Source organism: Hypomesus nipponensis, chromosome 6, assembly GCF_054491055.1.
Source record: "Hypomesus nipponensis isolate SF chromosome 6, ASM5449105v1, whole genome shotgun sequence".
NCBI classification, from domain to species: Eukaryota; Metazoa; Chordata; class Actinopteri; order Osmeriformes; family Osmeridae; genus Hypomesus; species Hypomesus nipponensis.
The window spans coordinates 16,406,813-16,434,605 of NC_140366.1; the positions used below are offsets into that span (position 1 = coordinate 16,406,813).

Consider the following 27,793-nt stretch of genomic DNA (forward strand, 5'->3'; position numbering starts at 1 on the left):
GGGAGGGAGGGAGGGAGGGAGGGAGGGAGGGAGGGAGGGAGGGAGGGAGGGAGGGTTGAATCCCAGACATGGTGAGACTTATCCTCTCATTAGCCATTCTGTTAAACGTGTGTGATGAGAAACTGGATCCACACAGGATGAGCTAGTTTTCCCTGCTCAGAGTCAGGTTTCTGTTTATGCGTGTCTTGACAGTGCTTTGACTCCTGACACTTAATGAGGTCTAGATTCAAATGAGAGAATCGTCTTAAAATGAGACTGGTGAACATCCAAACATGATTAGGGAGAGATTTATGACGGAAGCCGGCTAATGTAAGCCTAAGGGACAGACTTCCAGTCAGTCTCCAGTGAAGCAGAAGTCAACAGCACGAGATGTATATCACTATACACAGACCATACACAGTACCAGCAGGCAACCCTACAATTATTCATCTGTTCATTCTTGTGTCCAGTTAGACTGCAAAGCCCTTTAACTGATCATGTGTTTCAGGATTGGAAGTGTCCCCATCTCTCTCTCTCTCTCTCTCTCTCTCTGTCTCTCTCTCTCTCTCTCTCTCTGTCTCTCTCTCTCTCTCTCTCTCTCTCTCTCTCTCTCTCTCTCTCTCTCTCTCTCTCTCTCTCTCTCTCTCTCTCTCTCTCTCTCTCTCTCGTTGAGCAACGAGTCCTTCCTGGTTGACTATCTCTCACAGTCACCAACCTACATCGTAGCACAAGGCTTCTTCCCACCCAAATGAATTACTCTGCTTATTAAATTAGGCAAATCAATTAACTGCTCGGTTGATTAGGAAAAGCGCAGAGCTGGATTAACAAACAGCAGGTAGGGCCACCGGCCACACAGACACAGGGGTGGAGACTACTTGTAATTGGTTTAAGATGAATTTGTGCTACCTTTCTTAGACCTTCAGTCTCAGCCCCACCCTCTCTCCATCTCTCCTTTCTCCCTATTCTCTCTCTCTCTCTCGCTCTCTCTCTGTCTATTAACTTTTACTCCCTCCCTCCCTCCTGTGCTCAGTTTAATCATCCAGTTATCTGTGCGTAGACGAACCTGAATGTCACTGATTCTAACTGGAGTGACAGTCATATCTGGGGCTGTTGTTGTAGAATGTCATGGCTGCCGGCTGTTGTCTGTGTTGATCTGCTGTTGGAAGTGTCAGGTTGTCTGACCCCAGTGAAGGGGATTCTGGGTGACATGTCCGACACACATGAGGGGGAACGGGAGGCTTTGGCTGTTGCTGATTATTTCTGTTGTTGTATGTACTGTAATGGATAGTGGTGTGTGTGTGTGTGTGTGATGGTGTGTGTGTGTGATGGTGTGTGTGTGTGTGGGTGTGTGTGTGTGTGTGATGGTGTGTGTGTGTGTGTGTGTGTGTGTGTGTGTGTGATCTCCAGCATGACTGATCATAAGGGTACACATCACACAGACAGGGACTGATGCACTGAAACACGACACATTTACTGTGACCAATGACAACTATTCAATGATAGAGTGCCGCTGTTGTTGTTTGTATCGGTACACTTCATAGACTAAAATTTGAAACACAAGACACGAACAGAGCTTATACTGAGTGCGGTACACACACACACACACACACAGCTTGACCATCTGACAGAAACATACTCTCCTAATGGCATCCTTTAGGGCAGCCCCCAGAAGGGTTTCAGTCTTCTGCTGATATTAGCCTCCCTTGGTGCTGTGGCACTGCAGTCCATCAGAACACTAAGCCTTTCAGAGCCTTCCCAGGACAACCTTCATCTGTCGCAGTAGGTCCACACACACTCACACACACATACACACACTCAAAGCACACCCATATACACACCAAAAAACAAGCACACACTGACACACACACACACACACACAAACCCATCCACCGTAGGGAGCACCACAGACTGTCCCCACTGGCAAGAAGCTCATAGGAGCAGGGGCCTGTCACAGCTAGACCAACTCACCAGCCTAAAGCCACACACACACACACACACACACACACTCGCAGCCAGAGTGGTAGTGGCACTGTGTTGCCATGGTGACAGGCAGTGATGTAACATCACTCAATCAGAGGCCCAGCAGAATTGTTGTTTATTTTCAAAGATGACCGTGCTTACTGTGGCTCCTGTTATGTATCAAAATCCTAAGTGCCAGACATTGCAGTCTGCCCACTGTGCCAGGTGTTGGTTGCAATGGTGATGGCTACTTCTGAAAGGCTCCAGCAATCAGGCTCCAGACAAGGGGAATCATCCCAGCTGAGACCATGGAAACAGGCTGCCGTGGTGGGGCCTTTCAGTGGGGTTTGGCCCTGCCAGGCTTGGTGGGGTCTGCTGGGAAATCAAACTCCCCACACAGACCGATACCATACATGTCCTTTGTCTCTCTCATCGCCTCCCTGCCTCCCTGCCTCCCTGCCTCCCTGCCTCCCAGCCTCCCAGCCTCCCTGCCTCCCTGCCTCCCTGCCTCCCTGCCTCCCTGCCTCCCTCCCTCCCTCCCTCCCTCCCTCCCTCCCTCCCTCCCTCCCTCCCTCCCTCCCTCCCTCCCTCCCTCCCTCCCTCCCTCCCTCCCTCCCTCCCTCCCTCCCTCCCTCCCTCCCTCCCTCCCTCCCTCCCTCCCTCCCTGCCTGCCTGCCTGCCTGCCTGCCTGCCTGCCTGCCTCCCTCCCTCCCTCCCTCCCTCCCTCCCTCCCTCCCTCCATGCATGCCTCCCTGCCTCCTCACCCGCCCCTCTCTCCTCTACCACCTCCTTCCCATTCCCCACTCCTTCCCTCTCATCAGGCCAGATCACAGTGCTGAGCGACAGACGCCCACTGTAATGTAGAGATAGCGTGTGTGCGCTGTGCTAATACCCAGATCTACTTTAACACACAGTTTGTTCCCACTCTTTGTTTTACCATGTGCCAGGCTACTTCTTGTGTGTGTATTATTTGTGCGTGTTTGTGTTTATCTGTGTGCGTGCCTGCCTGTGTGTGTGTGTGTGTGTACGTGTGTATATGGATGTACGGTGTGTTCCTTAGCTAACAATTGCAGCAGATGCAATGGCTGTCATTATGGGTAGAGGGGCGCTTCCAAAACCAAGGCCTGACAGTTGTAATTGGCTCCCTGGTCTGGACCACAGAGAGGATGTGTGTAATGATGGGTACACTGTGACTATGCCTCCCGTCCACTCTCTAATGGCCTCGTTGGAGCCTACCAGCCCACCTGTCTGTGCTGCTTACCTACAGCTTTTTGTCTTGGGATTCAAAAAGTGGGGCAATATGCTTTGATCACAGGAAGTTTAATCTTTTGAGGTTTAACACACACTGGATGTAACTGTTAAAGGGAGAGAGCGGTCATTTTGCTGGTTTCATTTTCGTTTTGGCTATTTTTAAGGTTATTTTTTTCTGTAGGTTTTGTCTTGCTGCAAGGCATAGTTAGCAGAGGACCGCTTGGGTCTTTAATCTTTCCATTGATGAGGTATTATTGTTGACTTGCAACCTCCGTCTGTCTGCCTTCAGGTTCCTGGAGACAGAGATTCTAGACACTTCTCATCCTTTATGTGTTCAGATAGAATACATCTCAGATTATCTGATGATTTACTATGGAAGCAAATCAGTGACATGAAGTTTTGAATTTGAAAAGGAATTGAATACTTGATTGTTTGGTATAGAATTCACCTCTTTAAAATTGAAACGTTTCAAGGTTCAGAAATTCATGTTGCTGAATTTCAGCTGGGATGGTGAAATTCTGATCCCAGAAATTGGATCCTACAAATGGGAGCCAGAAAATGTGTCTCTAAGTTTTTCTCCTTTAGTATTTCAGGCTCAGACTTCGCCTGAATTTTTGGGGATCAGATTTTTGGGGGCTTTTTTTGGATAGTAAAAAAAAAATGGGTTAGAATTTTTCGGACCTAATTTTTCTGGCTATGTTTTTTTTATTGAAATTAATTCATAAATTCATTTTAAAGAAGTGAATTCAAAACCTACAAATTTGGTGGTGTTTACATTTCAATATTAAGTATTCAATGCGTTATAAAATTCAAAACATGTCACTGATTTGCTTCCATAATTAACATACTTTCTGAATGACCTAACAGACTCTCACCCAGTAGCTAATGGCTACAGTGAAGGACCTCTTCACTGTCCCTATCTAAAATAGACTCAATAGGGATAGCTTACCTAAGTACATCACATAGATGGGAAATGCTCTGAACAAAATGTGTTGTGTTTTTGGTGACAAACAGAAGTGAGAAGGACAACGTATGTTGCATCATGCTAATATTTGGCCTGTTTTACCGGTGGATGGTACATCAATGATTCATATCAAATTTCTAATCACTTCCTCTTCACAGAGCTGAATGCATTTTCCAAACTTGAAAAGACCATCAATCAGGACAAGCAATCAGGAGTGAATATGTTGGTGTACTTCTCCAGTATGCTAGTGAGGAAGTGGTGAAAATGTTACTAGCTAGTGAGGAACTGGTGAACATGTTAGTTTACTACACTGGTACTGTACACTAGGAAGGATTCTGACAGAATACCAACAGCAAGTCGAGAGAACTGGGTCTGATGGAGTTGGGGTTTTGTGTTTCTAGGTTATTGCTCGTGATTTCATCATCACAAAAGTTTACTGTATGAGTTCAATGCGGCATGCAATGATTGGCCAAAGTTCAGCTGAAACGCTGTCATTTTAATATAAAAAAGTCCTGTTTGGTAGGTGTTGGCTGTATGCAGTGCTGTTTCCATCTGAGCTCTGCCTTTGGTTTTGAAGTTTGTTCATGGGCACACACACACACACACATACACACACACAGCCTGTATTTTGAGGTCAGGCTGCTAATTAAACACATTTATGTGCCCAGCTCCCCACATTAGGAATCACATTGTTGGTTCTTGTTACAACCTGCCGCTTTCCACTTACTTTTATACCATGCACACACACACAGATCATCTCACACGTACACTTTGGAGCGTACACACTCGCTCACACACACACACACGATAAATGGAAAACAAATATATCCTTTAACTCTGCACTTTTTTCATTATTCAACATACACTTTCTGCTGGCCTTGCAAAAGTGCCTGGAACCATTTATACTGTGGAGCGGCAACTTTGTTTAGTGATCCAGGGAAAAGCTATCCATCCTACGCCCCAATGGAGATGACCAGTTAAGAGGTTTTAATTGTAAGTCTGGCCTAGCCCTTCTTGACGCCTTTTTTTAAATAGATGAATAGATGTGTTGACTTCTGTTATCGGAGACTCAGGAGCAGAGAAGGTAGCTGAGCTGACAGACAACTAAGTGGAGAAGTGAGGAGAGAAAGAGGAGGCTGAGAGAGTTGATCACTGGGCCTGCACATCCAGTGTGGTGGAAGTGTCACATTAGCTGTGTTAATGGTGATGAGGATGAGGATGATGATGAGGACAGTAAAGTCACAAGGGTGATGGTGATGAACAGTATGATGAGGAGGAAGACAGACTTTTTGAGCAATGCAGTAAGGAATGGCTTTTTGTTTCTCTTTTTACTCCATTACTCTGCACTTTAAAGAGAATGAAAATAGCTCCAGCTGATTTGAAAGGATCGAAAGGATTCACGTCATCGATTGTTTCCTGCGACCTCTACTTTGTGTCAGACCTCCATTACATCCTCCATCGCTTGCCTCCATATAACCTTGTTGCTGCTGAACAGCTTGATGGCTGGAGGGTAAACATCCAGAACCACAGGGAGGCTGCCAGCCATCTCTCCAAGAGTCGGCATGCTCTCTCTCTCTCTCTCTCTCTCTCTCTCCACACTATGTGTCTGACTAATCAACAACAACAACAACAACAAACACGCATCCATCGTGACATGGACGCTCATTCGCTTCGCCACCCTCCACCCCCCATCCCCCCGGTCGACCCCTCCCTCTTACCCCGCCAGCCAACTTTCTAGAGCCCCATATCAGTCCCTCCTCTGTTTTTCTCTTTCTTAGTTCCCCCCAACCTGACAGTCCCCCGGGGCAAGTCGCCCTTGGTGACCCGGGAAGGGGATACAGTGGAGCTGGAGTGCCTTGTTTCAGGGAAGCCCAAGCCCATCATCCTGTGGTCTCGGGCGGACAAGGAGGTGCCCATGGCGGACGGCAGCATGCAGTCGGAGAGCTACGACGGCGTGCTGCGGATCGTCAACGTGTCACGGGAGATGAGCGGCTCTTACCGCTGCCAGACCAGCCAGTACAACGGCTTCAACGTCAAGCCCAGGGAGGCGCTGGTGGAGCTCATCGTGCAGTGTGAGTACAGAGTGTGTGTGTGTGTGTGTGTGTGGGTGTGTTTTATGTTGTACTTGAATAGTGCACTGTGAGAATAGAATGTGTGTGTTATTGTTCGTTCCATTTAAATAGTACAATGTGCGTATAGAATGTGTACGTGTGTACATGTGTGGTGTTATTTGAATTATATATATATATATATATATATATAGTATAGAATGTCGGGGTGCATGTAAAGAGCATTGTGTGTGTGTGTGCACGTATGTTATTGTGTGTTTATTATAGAATGTTGTGTGTGTGCACGTGTGCGTGCATGCCTACAAACCAAATAAGTTTAGCATTTCTCTCTCAGAAGACGGGATTGTGTGAGCTGCCACTCTCTATGTGGCAGAGCATGTGAGGGTGAGAGATTATCAGTCTGCTGCACACCTCAAGTGGATCTCTCCCTATCTCTCTCCCTCCACACCCATCCAGCTTTCCTTTGAAGGGGAGAGGTTTGCATGAGCTCCATCCCCTGGTGGCTCTGTCGTTTCTGGGGGACACACAGGACACGACGCTCCCCCCTCACCTGGCGCCCTGGGAGAGGGGAAGACAGCTGAGTGATAGCTAAGCTAACAGAGGCACAAAATGACATGCTAGCCAACCCCAGTGATTGGGGCTTGTGTGCGGGGCGGGGAGGGTGGAGGGTGATGGGGGGAGAGTGGTCCATTTCCCCGGGATCCCACAGTCAGCCTTTCCCATTCAAACACCACTCCGCTCCTTAGGATGTGACATTCAGAGACTGCTTCGCGACTAATAAGCAGATGTTGATGTATTGAACCAGTATTCATTTTCTATGCATTTATGTCGGGTTTGAATAGAAAATTTAAATCAAAGAGGGCGAATCAAAGTGATGTCACTCAATCCAGGAATGGAGTTATTTTTGGGAGAAAATACTCCCGAAAAGAGAATGAGAGAAATCCTTGCATGGCAACCTCTGAATACATGCCGTTCTCTGGCAAGTGATTATAGGAAATTGGAAACTTAGTCAGTGAAGAGTTGGATCTGTTCTCCATTAATTCAGATGGGTCCTTTGTCATCAGCGCTTTTAAGTTTTCCACGGCTCAAGAACCATTGTTATGTTTTTAAGCAGCCCAGTTAATTAGTTAGCTGAGCTGCATATTTTTGCAGAACAACTTACAGATCTATTCCCTAATCCAAAACCACCCCAACTGATTACTGATCATTGGGACTGTTTAATCGTATTCTTTCACTGTGAAATATAGTCATCTTTCTCCCTCCCTGATGCCTCTTAGGTGCCCTGGGTGAGCAGAGATACACTATGTTAAGGCCATCTGAACCAAAAGGAAATGAAGAAGATAATATGTGGGAAATATTTGTCTCTTGTGCTCTGTAGCTGTCTTCAGCAATGCCGTCACGTCCGGACCAAGCTATTAAAGACTCTCTGTGAGGACCATTAAGGCACTTCTGATGTGCATGGCACCCTAACTGTGCTGAATTCCCCCCCAAAATTGATTGTGATTATGCAACAATGACAGCTCAAAGGAAATGTTGGGGGATTTTCCGTGCTCCAGCGCAGATATAAAACAGTCAACAAAGGAATTATTCCTGCAAAGCTGATAATTCTGATTAAAATAATACCGAGCAGCGATTGGGGTGTTGCGTAGCAGAGGATGGCACCGGTGAACAAGGTTGATGTGTCATCAGAATCACTTTGATGCCAGCTTGGTACAGCATCTGCTCTGTTCCTGTACTCTAGTGAATGCACATTCAAAGAGAACTGTATTGATGATGCAGGAGTTCACCCCCTCCCTCTCCTGGTCAGAGGTAAAGATAAATGGATGCTCTTTGTCTTCCTCCCCCCTGCGCCCCACCACCACCCTCACCACCCCCGCCCAAGAGTGCATTAGTGTTCCACCAGCAGCAATAGGTCACAATGATCCAGTTTGCTATTGGAAAGCATCAGGAACACTCTCATTCCACATACCATTTGTCTGAGGGCTGCACAATTAGATCTGGGAAAAAAGGCAAACAAGATAACAAGCAAGCTCTAACTCAAAGGCTGTCCAGAAGCTTTTTAGCGACCTTCTACAATCAATCGCATTAATGAAAATATCTGTTAGGCTTGCCAGCCTACACGAATGCCACCATACTGCTGCCTTCATAAGAAAACATGCAGATGAAACGAAGATGAAACGCTTGAAGGAGATTCACCCATAATACCAAAATTGTGTGTTTTGTTTCTTGAAGAAGATGAGGAAATGAAAATGTCCTCTAGCTTTGATGTTAAATAGCTATCCTCCTCAGACACTACAAACTAATAATGGCACACACTTCATAAAAGGTTTTTTCAAATCAAAATGCTCTGAACTATTTCCGAAACAATTTTTACGGATAAAATGTACCATGAAACACAAACATTCACGATATATGAAATGAAGTACATTTTAAACCATTGTTTTACGGACTCATAATCACACTCTCTGCAGTAGTAAGACACCGTATATACCACCAGAATGAAAGACAGGCAACACTGCAGGCATATCTTAGTGTTTTGCTCAAGAGGCTACAGGTGTCTTTATAATGATGCTCCTGTTAAATCCAGGATTAGAACAGCTATGTTCTTGGGAGAAGAAAAAAAACACAACTTTATTACTAATGGTTCATCTTGAATCAGAGCCCCCCCCACCCCCGCCTTAAATGAATAGAGAACATAATTTACGCCCCCCTGTTTTACTGCTGAACCCAAGATGGAATAATAATAATAATAATAAATTGTAATTGTATTGCACTCTATATTTAAAGCAATCTGTTGAGTGTTACAAAGCATATAGTAATACCAATTAAAAATAATCAAAGTTTAATAATAAATATATTTTTTTTAAACAAGTGCAATAAATAATTAAAAGCAAAACCTATAAAACACATTTAGTGACAAGCTTTTAAAAAAAATTTTTTTTAGATATGCTTTGGTCAGCTTCCATCACATACTGGTTCTGTACCCTGTTCTGTCACCATGGAGACAGAGCAGGGCCAGCTGTGAGGTGTGATGGTTGTAAGTAACACTGAGAGAGGCCAAACAGGCTGCTAGGAGAGGTGGCCAGGCCATCCAGAAGAAACCGATAAGGACCATTCAATCTATTCTTTAAAAAGAAAACTGTCAAAGCCACCAGTTGTGTTGTGTGTCTAACTCTTGGGGTGCAGTATGTTCTGCTTCTGCTGACTGAATCGCTTGTTTTTTGGTTTTGTTTTTGTGGTCTGGTGTCACTCACCAGCATTCTACTCCTAGATGCAGGGTGCAAAACAGAATGAATGGAGGTTTAAAATGTGCACCCCTGATAAATCAATCATTCTGACACTCGCTATTCATCTCTTAGTGTGTTAACTTGATAGCTGGCGCTAAAACTCACTTTGCTTTCCAGTGGAACAGAAACAGCTAGTTGGGCAGCTACTTTATAACTAAATCTCAGAGGAAATTCTCCTTTTAGGAAAAGGATATCATTAACGCTTGGTCAGAGTTCAGGAAATCTGCATCCCACTAGCTGGTGGGATAGAACCCTGTCCTCTCTCGTTCAGCACCTCTCCTCCACCCCTCCTTCATCTCTCCTCCACCCCTCCTTCATCTCTCCTCCACCCCTCCTTTATCTCTCCTCCACCCCTCCTTCATCTCTCCTCCACCCCTCCTTCATCTCTCCTCCACCCCTCCTTCATCTCTCCTCCACCCCTCCTTCATCTCTCCTCCACCCCTCCTTCATCTCTCCTCCACCCCTCCTTCATCTCTCCTCATCCTCCTTCATCTCTCCTCCTCCTTCATCTCTCCTCCACCCCTCCTTCATCTTTATCTCCACGCCGCTCACTGGCCTGTTTCCCACCGTGTGGGTGCTAGTCCAACCCTTCTGAGATGCCTTCCTCGTCTGCATCTCCAGGCCACAGCGTGAGCCAGACGCCTTTGGTGGCGAGCCATGCTCAAAGCCGCATTTAGTAACTCGATCAAGGGGCCGAGGTACAGTCCTCTGAAGCAAAGAGCATTAGAGGCGTGAAGGAACCGCTCTGGCGAGTCAACAGCTTTGATATGTAAAAACCTGCATCTGTCTGCCGGCCAGGGCCAAACTGGGAGGGGGGATCTGGAGACGTCTGCTCGGGAAAATCATTCCTTCTAATAGAAACACAGAAGGCCAAATCCCCAGCTGTGAAGCCCTGATGTTGTTAGTAAAACTGGCTCCAAGTGGCCCTGAGTGGAATGGGAGGAGAAGGAAGAGTGGAAGGAAGAGTGAGGAAGGAAGGATGGAAGGATAGGAGGGAGGGAGGGATGGAGACTAGTCCCCGGCAGAGCTTCCGTGCGTCCGTCTGTCAGGATTAGACCCATCTGGGGTGCATGTCCCGCTGGCTGCTTGGACGTGCTCTGCCCAGGGAGCCCCTGCCTCTCCTGGGGCTCCGCGTGGCGCCTCTCTCCCAGACATGCCTGCTCGCTGCGAGCCGCAGCTAACTGACACACATCAAACAGAAGCGCCAGATAAAGAGCTGTTGTGCTGTTGAGAAAAAGAGCAAGTAATGGATGGAATTATATGATTATTGTTTTTAATTAATTTCCCTTTCTGCGCCAATAAAGGCTGCGTGGCTAGCCCCCGGGGCCCACTCTAACGTGAATCGCATAATCGCCCCACCCGAACCAACGCAGGCAAATTAATCTTCCTACATTACAGCGAGGACTACATTCGGGGCTGATATTTTAATAACCCATTTTCCTAGAACAATATTGAATTGATCAGCCGCGTCGAACGACGCGCAAAGGTCAGTGAACGTGTCGGTTGTAAACAGGGCTCAGCGGTGGGCAGCGCAAGGGTAATTTATAGCCCAGCCAACGACTGAGGTAAATCCATTAGTTCCATCCAGTGCGCTACGAAGCTAGCACTTTCGCCCAAAAGTGTACATTGATTAGCATTAATTGTATACTTTTCAGTTCATAAATTATGATAAAAGTTTTATAACAATATGCTAATTACGATGCTGCTCCTCGTTCATATTTTGGGGTCTTCGCGGAGTGAGCGTTGATGCATAGCAAAGCTAGTCTGCAACTCTGCATTATTCATCACTGAGTCTCATTATGAAGTTAAACCCAGCTTATAATTTACTATTCAACAGTTTGCAGTGAATGTCATTCCTCGTGTCAGAAGTAAATTTTGAAAGCAGCCTTGTTGTGCAGAAGTTGCTCTGACACAAGAATGGTTTGGCTCCCTGTGTTTCAAAGACGCTTAGATGTTCCTCACACTCCGGTCTGCTGAGCATGGTGGGGGAAGCCAGGAGGGGGAGGAACACGTGACATGCCTCTGGTGCCTGGTCCGTTAGAGGTAGAATAGAGAGGAATAGACCAAATAAATCTGTTCTTCCAAGGAGGTGTGAAGCCCTAATGTGACACCAGCAGTGCACTGAGCCATGAGGGGAAACAGCCTCTGGGTGAGAGATGGATGGAGAGAGGAGAGGGAGGGAGAGGAGAAGGGAGAGATGGAGAGAGGAGAGGGAGGGAGAGGAGAGGGAGAGATGGAGAGAGGAGAGGGAGGGAGAGGAGAGGGAGAGATGGAGAGAGAAAGAAGGAGAGGAGAGGGAGGGAGAGGAGAAGGGAGAGATGGAGAGAGGAGAGGGAGGGAGAGGAGAGGGAGAGATGGAGAGAGAAAGAAGGAGAGGAGAGGGAGGGAGAGGAGAAGGGAGAGATGGAGAGAGGAGAGGGAGGGAGAGGAGAGGGAGAGATGGAGAGAGAAAGAAGGAGAGGAGAGGAAGGGAGAGGAGAAGGGAGAGATGGAGAAAGAAGGAGAGGAGAGTGGAGGGAAAGGGGGAGAGAAGGGAAAGATGGACAGAGGAGAGGGAGGGAGAGATGGAGAGGGGGTGGGAGTAGAGGGTAGAGAGATGGAGAGAGAAAGAAGGAGAGGAGAGTGGAGGGAAAGGGGGAGAGGAGAAGGGAGAGATGGAGAGAGGAGAGGGAGGGAGAGATGGAGAGGGGGTGGGAGTAGAGGGTAGAGAGATGGAGAGAGAACCCGAACTAGTCACACAATGGAATGTTGTCTCCCTGTCAATGCAGCGCATGGTTGACCACATGATCTTGCTAACATTCTGTGGGTGTTTCTCGTCTGTATGTGTACGTACAATGCGTTCTGAGACATGCAGGAAGGCACTTTTTCTTTCGTTAGTATCATCATTGATTATATTACGTCCGATGTCCCTTTCTTCTGATTGAAGCCTTTATGAACCAGAGAACACAGCCTCCTCTTTAGTGTTGTTCTCCTCCTCGTGACTGTCAAGTTATCCACCAGTGTCTGGTGATGGATTACATCCTCGAGCCTCGGTTGTTCCCTGAACCTCTGAAACTCAGCAACCCGGCGTCATAACCGCCCTCTCTGCCTCGCTGAGCAGGCTGCACCGTGCTCAGGGAATATCTCACCGCACACGAGCCCCCCTGTCACAGGGAGGGAGGGAGGGAGGGAGGGAGGGAGGGAGGGAGGGAGGGAGGGAGGGAGGGAGGGAGGGAGGGAGGGAGGGAGGGAGGGAGGGAGGGAGGGAGGGAGGGAGGGAGGGAGGGAGGGAGGGAGGGAGGGAGGGAGGGAGGGAGGGAGGGAGGGAGGGAGGGAGGGAGGGAGGGAGGGAGGGAGGGAGGGCAGCTCCTTTAAAACGTTGCAGCGTTGCATAAGAAGCTGTTTCCTTTTGCGTTCTTGTCAGTCTTGGCGTTAGTCATCTGCTACGAATGAAACTGCACTTACCACAATTCGGTCGAGTGCCACACAGAGAGGCCACGGCACGGAGTGTGATTTTTCAGCCGCGGAAAAGCCTGCAATTTTAATGTAATAAGTAACGATTCACACCCCTCCTTAAGAAGCAGAGAGGAGGCGTTTTCATGGGTACGAGCACAGCTATGGTTCGGCTGAGGTAGGCAGTGTTTGCGGTCCCATTGAGCCCAGATGAAAGGTGTTTTCTCTACGCTGGCGTAGACGACAAGATGCTCCTTCATCTCAAGACACCTCGCTTTTTTCTCAACCACCATAAAAGGAAAACCCCCCCGCTCACCTGGGAAGGGTGACTTCCGGGCTCTCTTTTTGAAGGGGAAGGGAGTGAGGGTTATATCTGACATCTCCACCCAGCCAGCAAGTCATCTCACAGTTTGTAATTAATTGTGTAAAGTATTGATTAGAGCAGTAGCTGTAGCTGTTGGCTGAGGACAGGCCTTGAGGGCACGACAGCTAACCGTTCTTGTGGATTAGGATCTTCATCTCAGCATGGGAGGTTTGAAGCACGCCCTTGCTCCTCCAGGCCCCGGGCTCCCACTCAGTCCACCTCCTCCAGCACTGCAGCCTCCTACCCCCGCCTGGCATGTGTGTTATTCTGATTCCCCTCTAAGCGCTTGCTGTTGTTTTAAAACCCCGCTGTGACTTCTGTCAAGCATCTGTACGGGATTGTCAAAATTGAGCATCATTAAGAAAGCAGGTTATTCACAGCCACGTGCTTTCTCATGCACACACACACACATGCAAATCAGAGGTCTACCAGGGTAGTGTCAGCCCTAGACCCTTGGTGGAGATTATCAGGTGAATAATTCACTAAGAGGTCGTCTGTGCAAGAAGAGACAGAGTAGGCAGATTCTTAAATAGCTTATTAATTTTCAAGTTTTGTGATGCACTTCATCGTCCATTGGCCAGTTCTCTGTGGTGCATGGCAGACTCTCTTTTACACTTTGCTGTGGTTTGCAACTCCTTGATTGTCCTCACACTTGCTTATGATAACCATGATTATTATTATTATTATGTTTTCCATTCAGCCTGGAAAAGCCAGAAATTGAAGAAAAATAACAGTCCCCGGTCTATGCCCTCTCTCTCTCTCTCTCTCTCTCTCTCTCTCTCTCTCTCTCTCTCCCTCTCTCTCTCTCTCTCCCTCTCTCACCCTCTCTCTCTCACCCTCTCTCTCTCACCATCTTCTGTTATCTGAAGGCCCTCCAAGTCGAAATCTATGTCTCTCCCTCTCTGACCCTACCCAGTCTGAATCTGTCCCCTTCCTCCATCCATCCATCCCTCCCTCCCCCTCTCTCTCTGCCTACAGACCCTCCGTCGGTGGAGCCTGTGTCGCTGGAGGTGCGTCAGGGTCTGGGCCGGCCCGTGGTGCTGACGTGCAGGGTCCTGAGGGCGCACCCGTCCAGAGTGCTCCGCTTTGAGTGGCGTCTGGGGAACCGCCTGCTCAACGCCGGCCACTTTGTGGACCAGCGGGACGAGTCGGAGCACACCATCCGCAGCCTGAACCGGGACGGCTGGGGCGTGTACACCTGCGACGTCATCAACGAGGCCGGGGCGGGCCGCTGCACCTTCACCGTCACAGGTAAACGGACGGAGGGGGGGTTTGGGATGTGGTGCATCTGAGGCACGTGAGCTGAGGTCACGGGGCTGGACTGGGGGAGGATCTGTGTGCTGCTGCTTTACGGCCTGAAAGGGGGGTGCTGTACCTCATTCGTCCTCAGAGCCAAGTTTGGCCCTCATCAGGGCCTTTATTATGTTCAGTGATTTAGAAGGTAGGGTATAGCTTAGTGGTTGAAGCACTTGACTGCAGAGCTCTAAGGATCAAATCCCCCTGTACTTTATTCCACTTTGAATATAGCCTTCTGCTAAATGAAATGAACCAAAACCAAATGATGCCAGAATATTCTCACAGGACGGCATAATCACCAAGCCCCCATTACTAAGTATATAGAATACAATAAAAACTGGCTTCCACAAACCTGAGGGGCTCATAGAGACAATCGTGTATCTGAGATTTCAGGGAAGAATTACTGTCCCATTTCACCCCTGCTTAAATGCAATACTTTCTTCAGTTTTCATTTAACTGCTGTGCTAATGATGAGTGTTTACTATTAAGATATTCCTAATTTCAATGAGTTACAGTAGCTTTTAAGTGCTTTTAAAGGCATCGCTTTACTTTATCATCATCGCAACTGTGTGGCACCCACCTTAATGATGTATGGCAGCCATTTTGTTCCAGAACACTCACCACACATCTGTTCAACATTCTCTCTGTAGAGAATTTTATGCAAAATGAGCTTTTCAATCCTCTGTACAGTAATTACAGTTTTCAGGGTGAGTTTTCTGATGGGTAAATGATGTCTGCAGAAATTGAAAACTGTCTGTCAGACGGTGTGTGTGTGTGTGTGTGCGCGTGTGTGTGTGTAACACGTAGTGTGTGCAAAGGCATGCATGTGTGTGTGACGGTAATTGATTGAAAAGAAGTGAGACAGACAGCGTACACAGATTGTCAATTTGAATATGAGGAGTCTGCTATAAGATCCCTGTCTATCTCCACTGAATTTAACTGATGCCCAGATTACAAATGACAGCTCCCAGATTGACTCAGGTCCTTGGGATAATGCCTACTTATTTTGCTCCCACATTTATTCCTTTAGACAAGGCAGGTGGATAAGGCGGATATTTATTTTGAGATAAGACGTGCTATTATGCACAAAACTCAGAAAATACCCTGAGAAAGCGGACATTGTATATGTCGACGTGTGTGTTACGCCCATGTTTCTTTGATTCAGGTTTGTGAGTGTGTGGTTAAATACAGGTTTGTGAGTGTAGTTATATACAGGTTTGTGAGTGTGTGGTTAGAAACAGGTTTGTGAGTATGTGGTTAGAAAGTGTCAGCCTGGTGGAACAGCAGGAAGCTGGCTCTGTCTCTGTACTCCAGACCTCCCATTACAGACCGGCCGCAGAGCCTGAGGAGCATTTGTCCCTTTGATCCTCTGCCACTTAAGCCACTGTCCCCTGATGCTGTCAATTCCACTGTGTCTTATCTTTTCCTCTCTTTTTCTCCACCTCTTCAATCTCTCTTTCAATCTGTTTCTGTCGCTACCCCTCGTCACTCTCTCTCTCTCTCTCTCTCTCTCCCTCTATCTCTCTCTCACCCTTCTCCCATCTTCTCTTTTTGTAGTTGTTGTTGTTCTCTCCCCTCCCCTCCCCTCTGCATGTGGATAGATGGGCCGTCTCTCATGTGAGTTGTGTGGTTCAGGTCTCCCCTGGGAAACAGGTGGAGCAGGGAGGAAAGCAGATCCTTCCCTCCAGGCATTTGCTTTCCTCTGCAGGGCCCAGCCTCGTGTGCCATCGCTCACCCTCCCTCCACCCCTCCATCCCTCCCTCCTAGTGCTCCAGATTTTCACCATCTGGACGTGGTGGCTGCCAAAGGTATTGAGGCTCTGTTAGTCACCCCCTGGGACCAGGAGCAAGGCGCAGAAAATCCACTTTGGTTCCTCCGATTATCCGTGAAATCCAATGTACCCTGTACCTCCTTCTACACCCCACCCCCCCTCCCCTCCCCGCCCACATCCTTAAAGACGAACCCTGACCCACCCGTGTCCTGGGAGCCAACAGTGACCATGGTGAGAGATTGACATGATGTTGAGATTAATAAACTGCTGCCAGGAGGTTGCAGCAGTGGGGGATGAGGCATTAGAGAGAGTGTGATGGGATGTTTAGCAGATGCACTGACCTAGATAGACATCATCCACAGTCCATAGGCCAGCACCAGCCTGCTAGATCTACACCGATCTCATTCACATGAGACCGTAAGCCAAAGATATACACAACACAAATGTTTGTTTTCATTTTAGGAGTTTGGTTTTAGTCTGTTTTCCTGCCTTGGTTCCATCCCAGTCCCTTTACAGAGAAAGAGGAGTGGGCGAAGTGTGATATAGCGCATGCAGACGAGACATGGAGGGAGAGGGAGAGAGGGAGAGAAGCATAGACCGGGGACTGTTATTTTTCTTCCATTTCTGGCTTTTCCAGAAGCAGGGGGGTGTAAAAATGTATCAGTCAAAGATTTGGCCAAATGCCACCAAGCTCGATTAAACCTAGAGTCTCAGTCATCGTGCCCCAGGGCAACTGCACATGGAGACAAAGACACACACATACATACACACACACGCACACAAACACACACACACACATACATACACACACACACACACAAACAGAGCACTCCAAAGCTGGGCAACAGGCCATGCTTAGGGGCACACTCACATTGTAATTTCAAGAGCCATGACAAGCCAGGGGCAGTGTGTGTGTGACTGTGTGTGTGTTTCAGTGACTGTGTGTGTGTGAGAGAGACTGTGTGTGTGTGCATGTGACCGGCGAGAGGGACATCTGCACGGGCAGAGGGTTTCTGAGGTGGACAGGGTGCCAGGGTGGCAGCGTCTTCAGAGGGTTTAATCTCTACCTCTGAGCCCTGGCTCTGTCAGGATGTGATGCCCCCTTCAGCTTCTCCAGGCTTATTTATAGAGAGGAGAGGAGAGGAAAGGAGGAGAAAGGGTGGGAGGAAAGAGAAAATAGGAGAAGAAGGAGTAGAAGAGGTTAAAGGAGAAGAGAGAGGGGAGGCGAGGAATGAAATGGCGGCAATTCGCTGTCTATAGCACTGGTCTTTTGGAATCAAATTTAGAACAGGCTCCATCCCTTACAATGGGGTCATGGAAACGTCCAGTAAGGTAGAGTTCAACTCTGACTCTGCACTGATAGCTCTAGCTGATATAACTACCTTAATGGGTAACAAACCCTCTCTGGTAGAATGCCGATGGAGCTTCCACCGTGTATGACAGTGATGGACCGCCAGCGATGAGTGACATTAGCGTGTTGGGCGCCAACCAGAACCACGCGAACAGTGTTATCTACGATGTGAAACCAGTCAGCCTTAAAGGACAAAGACCCGTTCATCCGACAGGCTTAACAAGACTCTGATAAAAGATGGAAACGTGCCTGTAATCCAACGCAGCCTGGCATTATCACTGTAGAAGAATGGATCTTGCCACACTTAATACATGCCCTCTGATGCTGTGTTTCTTGCGACGCACAAAAGCTTGACTGGAACATTGTCATTTTCCCTGTCTAGACATGTTTGTCAGACAAAGAGGTGTTCTACTGGGGGAGTGAGTTCTAGACTCATGAGAGGAGGGAATTGGTATGCTATTCTTTGAGCGACTCTACTCTTTGAACAACTCTTTAAGCTGAGTCTGGGGTACGGTTAAGCTGGTGGAACGTAGATTTGTCATTGGTGACTGCCAGGATGGGCATTGTGTTATTTCAACTCTAAAGCTAAATGAGTTCTTCTCAGTTGTTGAAGTTGGCAATGGACTGTATTTATTGCCAGGATTCTGTGCTGGCTGGATGGGGGGGATTTCTTAGTATGGAATAAGACCGTATAGAGAGATCCAAGTCCAGTTGTTGATTTAAAGATATATTTTTTCCTGAACATCAAACAATATCTATCCTTGGTTCCACATCCGAAGGACAAATTGCAATCGTGTATTACAGTCGTCACCCTTTTCATGTCCTACAGTATCTGCTGATGTGGTAGAAGTTGTCTCCACCCATGTTATGGGAACCTGCTGAAATGCTCTTCTCCATGGTCATACTTTACATGGTTATTAGCAGCATGAATACTGCATGCTCAGAAAGCCTTAACATCAAAAGGCAAGGCTGTGTATGTGTTGATACCATACTCAGCCTTCCTCACAAGCTTTTAAGTGAACTAGAAAGAGACAAGATACGACTCGACTTGTAGAAACAGATTTGATACTCAATTAACCATATGTTTGATGTCTCCCATACAAAGATGCTGTAATATTTTTTAAGTAGCTGTATCAGATGTGGTGCTTGATACTGGCCGAAAGATCGTTAAGCAACATATCAGTAAAGCCTTTTTCCCCTCACTAATCGTATATATTGATGAAACCACGCTGATTGTGTGTAATTACATGTGTGTGTGTGTGTGTGTGTGTGTGTGCCAGTGATGTATTTGATACATTTAAAATACCTGAATTCTGCATTGTCTGCTTTGATTGACCTTGGCTCCTGTTTTCATTGTTGCTCAGGTGTGGTTATGATTCAGCACACTCAGAGAGGCTGCACTGGGAGATGGAGAATCTCCCGTTTTCCTCTCCTGGAAATACATGAATACATGTATGAATCTCATATCTGCCTAAATATCAAAACTGACAGAAATTACATTACATGAATATAAAAGGAATGTCCTTTCTGTATTGTTTTTCTGGGATGGATTCAAAGTCACACGGTCACTAAACCTGATAAACACTGAGAAATTCAGTTTTAGTTCTCTGTTTCAATATACTGTAATACAACTGGGATCAACAGCCTAGATTTAACCTCTTTACTTTGTTCTTCAGTGAACACTATTAACTTTAAAGATAACTGAAATGTTATGGCTCAGTTCCCACTCTGTGTGAAAGCAAAATTCAGCAAGTGGTTAGAATCACAGAATGCATCTGTGAATCTTATGACCTCTGGAAATCATACCACCAAAAAATGAAATTCTACTTTCTGCTTTAAGGGACATGATGAATAGCTTGTTCCAAATACATTACCATGCTACCTGGATCCCCATAAGGTTCATGACAATGATAAAAATGAAAAAAAAAACATTCCCCAAAACACTGGTCCATTACAAGCCCATTAGGTTTACTTCCACTCCTTCTTTGAATGATTTTATCATGTTGATAAACGACTCTGCCTTTTTTCCAGGATTAAAATATTGTATTTTGAACAGCTTGATCCATGTATAGGCTCACGATCTGGAGTCTCTTGTCCAAACAAATGCAAAGCATCATTATTGATGATTTATGGTCTAAAATCTTGGAAGAAATGCTCTCTGAAACGGAATTTGACTCATTATCACAGGTGATTATGAGAATTGATTGAGGAAACAGTTGATCTTGAGCTCCTCTATACAACACACACAACATTTCCGTTTCATTTAATGGTCGCACATCACTCACATCCAGGACGGTTTTATCGATTATGTTAAACCAGGCAGCTGATTGGTTTAGCAAATCTGCTTTGTTGTTTCTTCGCCGTTCACTTTTCTCACATCCATTCACCTCTCCCATCCATTACTGTCCCGTGCTGCTGGAGCAGGTCAATCACAAACACACAGTTAAAACAGAACCACAGAGCCTCTTGTGCTCCCGGAGGGGCGCATGTTGGTCGAGCCAAAAGAAGTCAGTGATCAGTCTGAAGTTGAGAACAGTGAATAGTAGTGCTGCATGTGCTGACTCAAGCAGAGAACCCACTAACCCCTTATCTAAGAGATTCAGACTACGAAATACAAAAAACATCCTTGGTTGGTCTAACTTCAAGCTATTCTCACATTGTGCCGGCAATGAAGTTTGACAACCTTCCATTTACATTCCAGAAAGTGTAAGAACCGTTACGTCCTCCGTGATGGAATGTTCTGTTGTGTTCTCCCAGGAAAGGCCTACCCTCCAGAGTTCTACTACGACACCTACAGTCCGCTGTGGCAGAACCGGCCCAGAGTATACGGCTTTAAGCTGCAGTGGTCCCAGATGAACCCTGGGGCTGTGGATCCCATCATAGCTTACAGGCTGGGCATACGACAGGTAAGACCCAACTTTAAGTTAATGGCAATGAAATACTTGATTTTCAGGCTTCCCCAACAACAACAAGTAGACGAGAGAATACAATGCAACCTGAAGTATGTAAACACTGTATGTCATCAAGCATAAAGAAATGGATGATTAAAAAAATGGGGGTGAGACCTTGTCCGGGTTTGATATTCGTCTTTAACTGTCAGTTAGTCTTGTGATGTTCCAGGAAGAAACTAAACCACCATTTCCAATCTGGTCTCTCTCTCTGTACATTTGTCTAACTATACATCTTGTCTCTCACCAGCTATTTCATTTCATTCTTCTGTCAGATGAAGTCTACATGGTTTCACTTTTTGGATCACTTTGTGACCCAGTGTGTCATGTCAGGGGTTCATAGCTGGCCTTTAAGGATGACAGACTGAACAAGATAGAGAATAGAAGAACATAAGCCTGTCAGAGTCTCAGTGCTTTGGACTTCTGACATCGCCTCTGTGTTGTTCTTCCTGAATGACTCCATAATGACGAGAGAGAGAGAGAGAGAAAGAGAGAGAGAGACAGAGGGGGGGGAGAGGTGTGAGAGAGAGAGAGAGAGAGAGAGGGAGAGAGAGAGAGGTGTGAGAGAGAGAGAGGTGTGAGAGAGTGGGGGGAAGGAGGAAGAGAGAGAGGAAAGGAGAGAGAGTAAGCGAGGACCAGCAGTCATGTCTGTTGTTTACCTGCTCCAGAAGTCCTCTCTAAGATTACAGTCTGTCTTTAGTGATTAATGACTAGGCTGTATTCACGGATGTCAATCTCTCTTTTTTCTCGTCATCCATCTATTTTCTGTCTGTCTCTCTCTCTCCCTCTCCCTCTCCCTCTCCCTCTCTCCCCCTATCTCCATCTCCCCATTACATACATTCATTATGTATGCATGCCCACACAAACATGCTCCCTCTACCTCTCTGAGTTAAAACAAATCACTTTGGGGTTTTCAACTGCTGCAATTTCACCACCTAAGATAATGTTGTGAGGGAGACCAGCGGCTATCACCTCTGCAGGTGTTTGCTGTCGCCTAACAGGATTTTCTGCTGTCTGTGTATTCCAGTTTGTACACACATTAAAAGGCGCCAAAGGCGACTAACAAATTATAAATGTACGGAACTTTATTCTCATGCTGTTTCATACAGTATGTTTTTCTTCTCTGAACAGTCCTGTTGTGTAAAGCTCCTGTTTGGATTCCTTTCCAGTGTTTCATCTCAGTAGTGTGTTGGTTTCGAATGCTAATCGAGTCTCATTGCTTCTCAACATCTGTGATTCTACTTTCAATGCAAAACATCAGCTTTATGTTAGGAGATGACCAGCAAACTATATGAGACAGGGCCAATATCTGGCTGGTTGGCTGGTTGGCTGGCTGGCTGGCTGGCTGGCTGACTTTCTGGCTGACTGGCTGGCTTGCTGACTGGCTAGTGACCAAATTGAACATGAAGATGACATGTGAAGGTTTATCACAATAATTACCATTTCTTTGTAAGGTCATTCACAGTATTAGGTTGTTCTGTTTAGTTTATTTGTATTCCAGGAAGGGTTGTATTTATACCCTATAGCACAAAACATCAGCTTCATGTTAGGAGATGACCAGCAAACTATATGAGACAGGGCCAATATCTGGCTGGTTGGCTGGTTGGCTGGCTGGCTGGCTGGCTGGCTGACTTTCTGGCTGACTGGCTGGCTTGCTGACTGGCTAGTGACCAAATTGAACATGAAGATGACATGTGAAGGTTTATCACAATAATTACCATTTCTTTGTAAGGTCATTCACAGTATTAGGTTGTTCTGTTTAGTTTATTTGTATTCCAGGAAGGGTTGTATTTATACCCTATAGCACAATCTCTGTCAGGATTTACTGTACATTCCTATCCAGCACGGAAAATACTTTCACAAAATCAGTACTGTAAGTCTTACTTTACTGTTATATTTTTTCGAATGAATAATGCAATTTAATAGTTGTTTTCTACAACACCCTTAAGGAATTGTGCACGGGAAAAAAGAAAGAAAAAATATCCTAAACCCTTCTTGTTTTTGTATTGCAATGATTTTCCTGTCAGCAATCTGGGTTGGTCTGTTTAGTTATAAATGATGTTGTGCTCACACATTTTCTTCATGGCGGAATCCACAGCCTATAGTTGTTCTTGCCAGGTTGTCTGTTTGAGAAGGTGCCAGGGAGTTTAAACAGTATACTCTATACCCACTATTCAACTGGTCTCTTCCACAATTTCACAGATTAATTCTGCATCGGTGCTAAAATGGTACCACAGAAATTCAGCAATCACATTAACGTTTTAATCTTTTCCTGCCATTGTCTACGAACAAGGCTACAGCCCCAACCCTCCCTCTTGGCTTTCCTAGCACACCTGGCCAGCACAAACACACAATTGAGTTTGTCAGAATATTTTTCCCGTCCTGTTGTTCCCCCTTGATATCTCAAGAGTCTGAGGCCATTAGACTGTTTGTCTTCGGCTCTCCCGACTCTGTCGAGCTCTGAGTTGGGCTCTGCTGAAGACCAAGAGCCACAGGCAATATCTATAACATTTATGTTGAAGGTGAGTCTCTTTTTCATGTTCCGTCCACCCAGGAATGATTGAATCTCGACCCCTTTTTTCTATTCTTTGTGATGAACGGTACGATTTCGTCCCTCTTGGCGAGATGGTGAAGGAGCCATGAATGAGTAAGGAGCGAGGGAAGGGGAAAGAAAGAGAGGGAGATGATGATGAGGAGGAGGAGAGGTTCCTTCGTAAATAAATAAACGGCTGGATACTTGGGGCAAGCTTTCCGGCGGGTACGGGCGGGAGTACGGTGATGCGGGTAATGAAAGCACCGACACATAGACGGCTGCACTCCGTCTATTTATAGAGAGGAGCAGCTTCAAGCCTGTCTCTCCACCCCCACCCCCCCCCTGTCCCACCCCTCCATTCCCTGAGAATCATTATCATTTCCCTCCGCAGCTGCCTTTGAATTAATACTGAAGGCTGCTGGGCTTCGTGGCTTCATAATGGATGGTTCTCTGTTATCGTCCAGGGCCGTGAGAGACGGTCCCCGCAGTCCGCCAGGAGGACGAAGGCCCTAGTTGAAAGGCGTGCAGGGGCGAGAATCACAAAGCACAAATCACCTTGGCCGTCACAGGCCCGATAGACAGGCCTTTCTCCTGCAATCTTCGCCCCCAATACAGTAGGTGGAGCGTGGATCTGAAGGCTCGACTGGCCTATCTGCACACTAGACAGTACAGAGCAGAACAGCCCCTCAGTACCTACAGCCAAGCCTTCATTCTTTACCACAACTAAGGATTCAGCCTCCATGTCTCCATGCAGCGCCGTCATGCCCCCCCCCCCTCTAACTACAGCCTTCTCTTCCTTGTCCTGATCGCTCCCTCCCCCCTCCTCTTCCTCTTTCTCCTCCTCATTCATTTGATATGTCAGTCAGTGGTAGATCAGTGTGCAGGGTTCGAGGCAGGCAGATCAATAGAGGCAGACTAATTACATGCAGGCAATCTGGATCAGACTCCGCTACTGTAACGCATCTTCTTTGATTATTTCTACGTTTCGCATGGATCTGCCCCTCGCTTTGATCAGTCCTTCTGTTTTAGTTTTAACTTCTCCAATAAAAAGAAACTCTATGAAGCGTTACTGCAATCAAGTGAAATGTGATGTTTTGTGTACAGTTCTATGTCATTCTCTCTTTGCCATGTCTATTCGCAACCCCTCTCCCTTTCTTTCCTTCTCTCTCTATCTCTCTCTGTCTCTCCCTCGCTCAGAGGAAGTAGATTGAGAATTGAAAGAAAGTGAAAGGTAATGAGATGTAAACAGGAAGGATAATTGAGTAGAGTGGCAGGGATTCAATGAACAATTATGGGGAGAACAACACAAACTCGAAAAGCCTCACAAAGATGCATTGTTTCAAATCACGTTTACTGTAGAAAATAAAAGGGACCCCTAATGAACAATTAAAATGGATTTAATTAACAATTTAAAGACAATTTCCGTCTTGATGTGGAAAACATGGAATTATCTGCTTGTGTGTGCTCCCGACAGGGAAAGAGGCAGGTGTGTGTGTGTGTGTGTGCATAGTGCCAAGATTGGTGTTTAAGGCCTCCATCTGCCCCAGACTGTAGACACACACACACACACACACACACTGACTGATTCCCCTCCAGAACCTTGCAATTCATGCCAATTAGCGGAGGTGCCTTTTGTACTGCAGAGTGGAGTGGAAATTAAAAGGATAGGTAGGACCAAGTGTTGCATCCTGTGTACAATTATCAATAACAGACAAAAGCCTCTCTATTTACCTGTGAACTTGCCGTAATGAGAACTCTTATTTTGTAATTACATGACACCCACACTCTGGATAATTACTTAATTGACACTGTCCTCGCACGTGTACTCACTGACTGCGCGTTGCTGGCATCACATCAATCCTCTCTTTACATACAGATCTCACTCTTTGCCTCTCCACCCCTCTCTCAATCTCTCTCGTTCCTTCTCTCTGTCTCTCTCTCGATCTCTCTCTCTCGATCTCTCCCGCTCTCTCTCCCCGTCACACTCTCTGTTCTCTCTCACCCTCTCTCTCTTTCACTGGTGCCACACCTTGACAAGCACATGGTTTCTAATTTTGCTGTTGTGTTTCCTGTTAGCCGGACTTCTTCTCTCATTGTGTTTCCTGTTAGCAGGACTTCTTCTCTCCCTCCGACTCTCAATATTCCATGGTGCTGTGTCTTTGTGTTTCATACTCAAAGACATGCTGCATTGTAAGACTAGACATAATGAGCATGAATCCTTTTGTGTGTATTCTTCAACTCACCCAAGGGCAGGTTAATGGCAGAGATGAGATGAAGAATTCTCTTTCAGAGTTGGAGCTTCAGTTGAGGCCTGGCTTGGTAGGAAAGTCGCTGGCGTCTGATTAAGGTGGAAGATCAAAGAATGAGATGCTGATTAGAGAGTTACTATAAAGAACATTCTGTCCTGTAGATTGATAGAAGAGAACACGTTCTTAAAAGCAGATCTGGGGAAACTTGGTTTACTTTCGACAACAACACCACAGGTTGCCACGTGTCCCAATCTCTTTATAGTCAACGACCCAATTCCGATTATTATCAGCAAAAGGAAAGGAAAACATAGACATGAATTACTAATTAACGAAAAAAAAAAAAAAAACACTGGTTATTACTTAGACGGAACCCTACCTTTCGTCAACACTTCTTGAATTTCCATCCGTAAAAAAGTGGATCGAAGCCAACGACTTCTAACCAGGGCCTGCCTGTGACCCCTGACCCCCCTGTGACCCCTGACCCCCTGTGACCCCTGACCCCCTGTGACCTCTGTCGTTGCTCCTGCCCTCCAGACAGGGCTGCAGCGCTGGTGGGAGCAGGAGATCCCTGTGGAGGGTCCCATCCCCAGCGGAGAGCTCATCACCCACAACCTGACGGAGCTGATCAAGCCAGAGGCCTACGAGGTGCGCCTCACCCCCATCACTCGCTTCGGAGAGGGCGACGCCACCATCCGCATCGTCACCTACAGCGGTGAGGACCACCTGCCCTTGCGCCTCACCAGATGGTGCATGTCGACGGTTTAGAAATAAATGCAGTTGTTGAAACGCACCGCCGTGTTGAAATATGTAAGGCTTGAAATAACCTGCGAATGGGAATGTATTGTGATGTTGAAAATGTGGCTGTGGTGTTGGGAGACTGAGTACTTTGCAAGGCGGTGATTCCCCACCATGGATCCTGCACTGTGACAGGATGAGCCCCTCTGGTGATCACCTGGAGACCGCTACTAAACAGTTAATTAAACATCAACCATAATTATACATCTGGTGTGGTACTGCCAAACTGAACCCATGCCAAACTTAGCTAGTTCTTCTGTCCTTGTACCACGGTTGACGTAAAAAAAAAAAAAACGGCGTCAAGGGATTCGAGGAATGATTAAGTGGTTTCTAACCTGTCACCTTCCCATATCACAGGAATAAACCTGTTCTAATGAGTACTGACAGGAGGGCCATCCTGTATGCACAGAGGTCAGCTGTTTCCCTGTGAAGATGTTGTTTCATTTGGTTGATTAAGACATTGACTGGCTGTCCCTGTGATGGGTCCCAAGCCTTATGGGCTGTATTGATCTGACAGAGACCATTCCATTGTGGTCAGAGTGCTAACCCAGAGGAAACGGCTAGGCTTGAGCAAACCAATAGGAAAAGGATTAGGAATATATCGTTTACACAGGAGTGCTAATTCAGTCAAGTAGATGTACTGTACTGGAGGACTCTGGAAATTCACCTCCACTATCTTACAATTTCATGCAATTTGCACTATACACTGTTCTGATAGACATGATATCTAATATAAATTGATTCGTGAATCTCTCTGGTTATCTGAGACATGAATGAGAAGCTGGTAGACTGACTTACTGACTAGTGTGTTGCTGTCACGGTTTCTGTGTTCACTGTTGAGATGTGCTGCAGTTGTGAATAATTCAGTTTTACTGCAGCCCATCAGGAGTGGGAGAGAGATAGGAGGAGGGTGGAGGAAGAGGGTGAGAGAGATGGGAGGAGGAGAGAGAGGGGAAGAGAGAGGGGAGTGGGAGAGTGAGGTAGATGGAGGAAGGGAGGGCAGGAGATTTATAGAGAGGGAGGGAGGGAGAGGGAGATACAGGGAAAGAAAACAAACGTAGAATCCAAATGCCCACATTTGTGTGTGTGCTTACGTGTGCGTGTGCATGAGTATCTACGTGGCTTCGATTATTCTTTAAAACAAGTCTTGTGCATGCTATACCTTGAGAATCTCTCACACACGCTTGTTAGACAGGAATATTAAATACAAAATGTCATGGTTATCGACTTCTTTCTTCTCTTCCTCGCTTGCATGTCTCTCTTGAGATCATCACTTGAGATCACATTTTTAGTACTTGTACTGGTAGGTTCTTGTTGTTTATTATCGACTGAGTCTCAAATAAAACATATATTTGACTGGGACATTGCAGAGCTCATTGTATATTCTGAGTGCAAGTGACCTTAGTCTTCACCATGTGACAAGATAAACAATCATCACGACAAGCACTTGAGAATACGGCGGTAGCTTTGCTGTGTCGTAGAGGAATAAGAAAGTGCTTAGTGTCCCGAGCTGGTGGATGAAAAATGATGGTGTCACCGTGCTCC

General features: G+C 46.5%; 1 protein-coding gene across 1 annotated transcript in view; it reads left to right on the plus strand.

Annotated features, from left to right (window-relative positions):
- Positions 1-27,793, plus strand: part of LOC146287356 (MAM domain-containing glycosylphosphatidylinositol anchor protein 2) — a 124,405-nt gene that overhangs the window by 76,209 nt on the left and 20,403 nt on the right. Inside the window, exons 9-12 of the mRNA XM_084700024.1 lie at positions 5,932-6,225; positions 14,284-14,556; positions 20,481-20,629; positions 25,988-26,165. Of these exons, the coding sequence (XP_084556150.1) occupies positions 5,932-6,225; positions 14,284-14,556; positions 20,481-20,629; positions 25,988-26,165 (894 nt within the window). The remainder of the gene's footprint in view (positions 1-5,931; positions 6,226-14,283; positions 14,557-20,480; positions 20,630-25,987; positions 26,166-27,793) is intronic.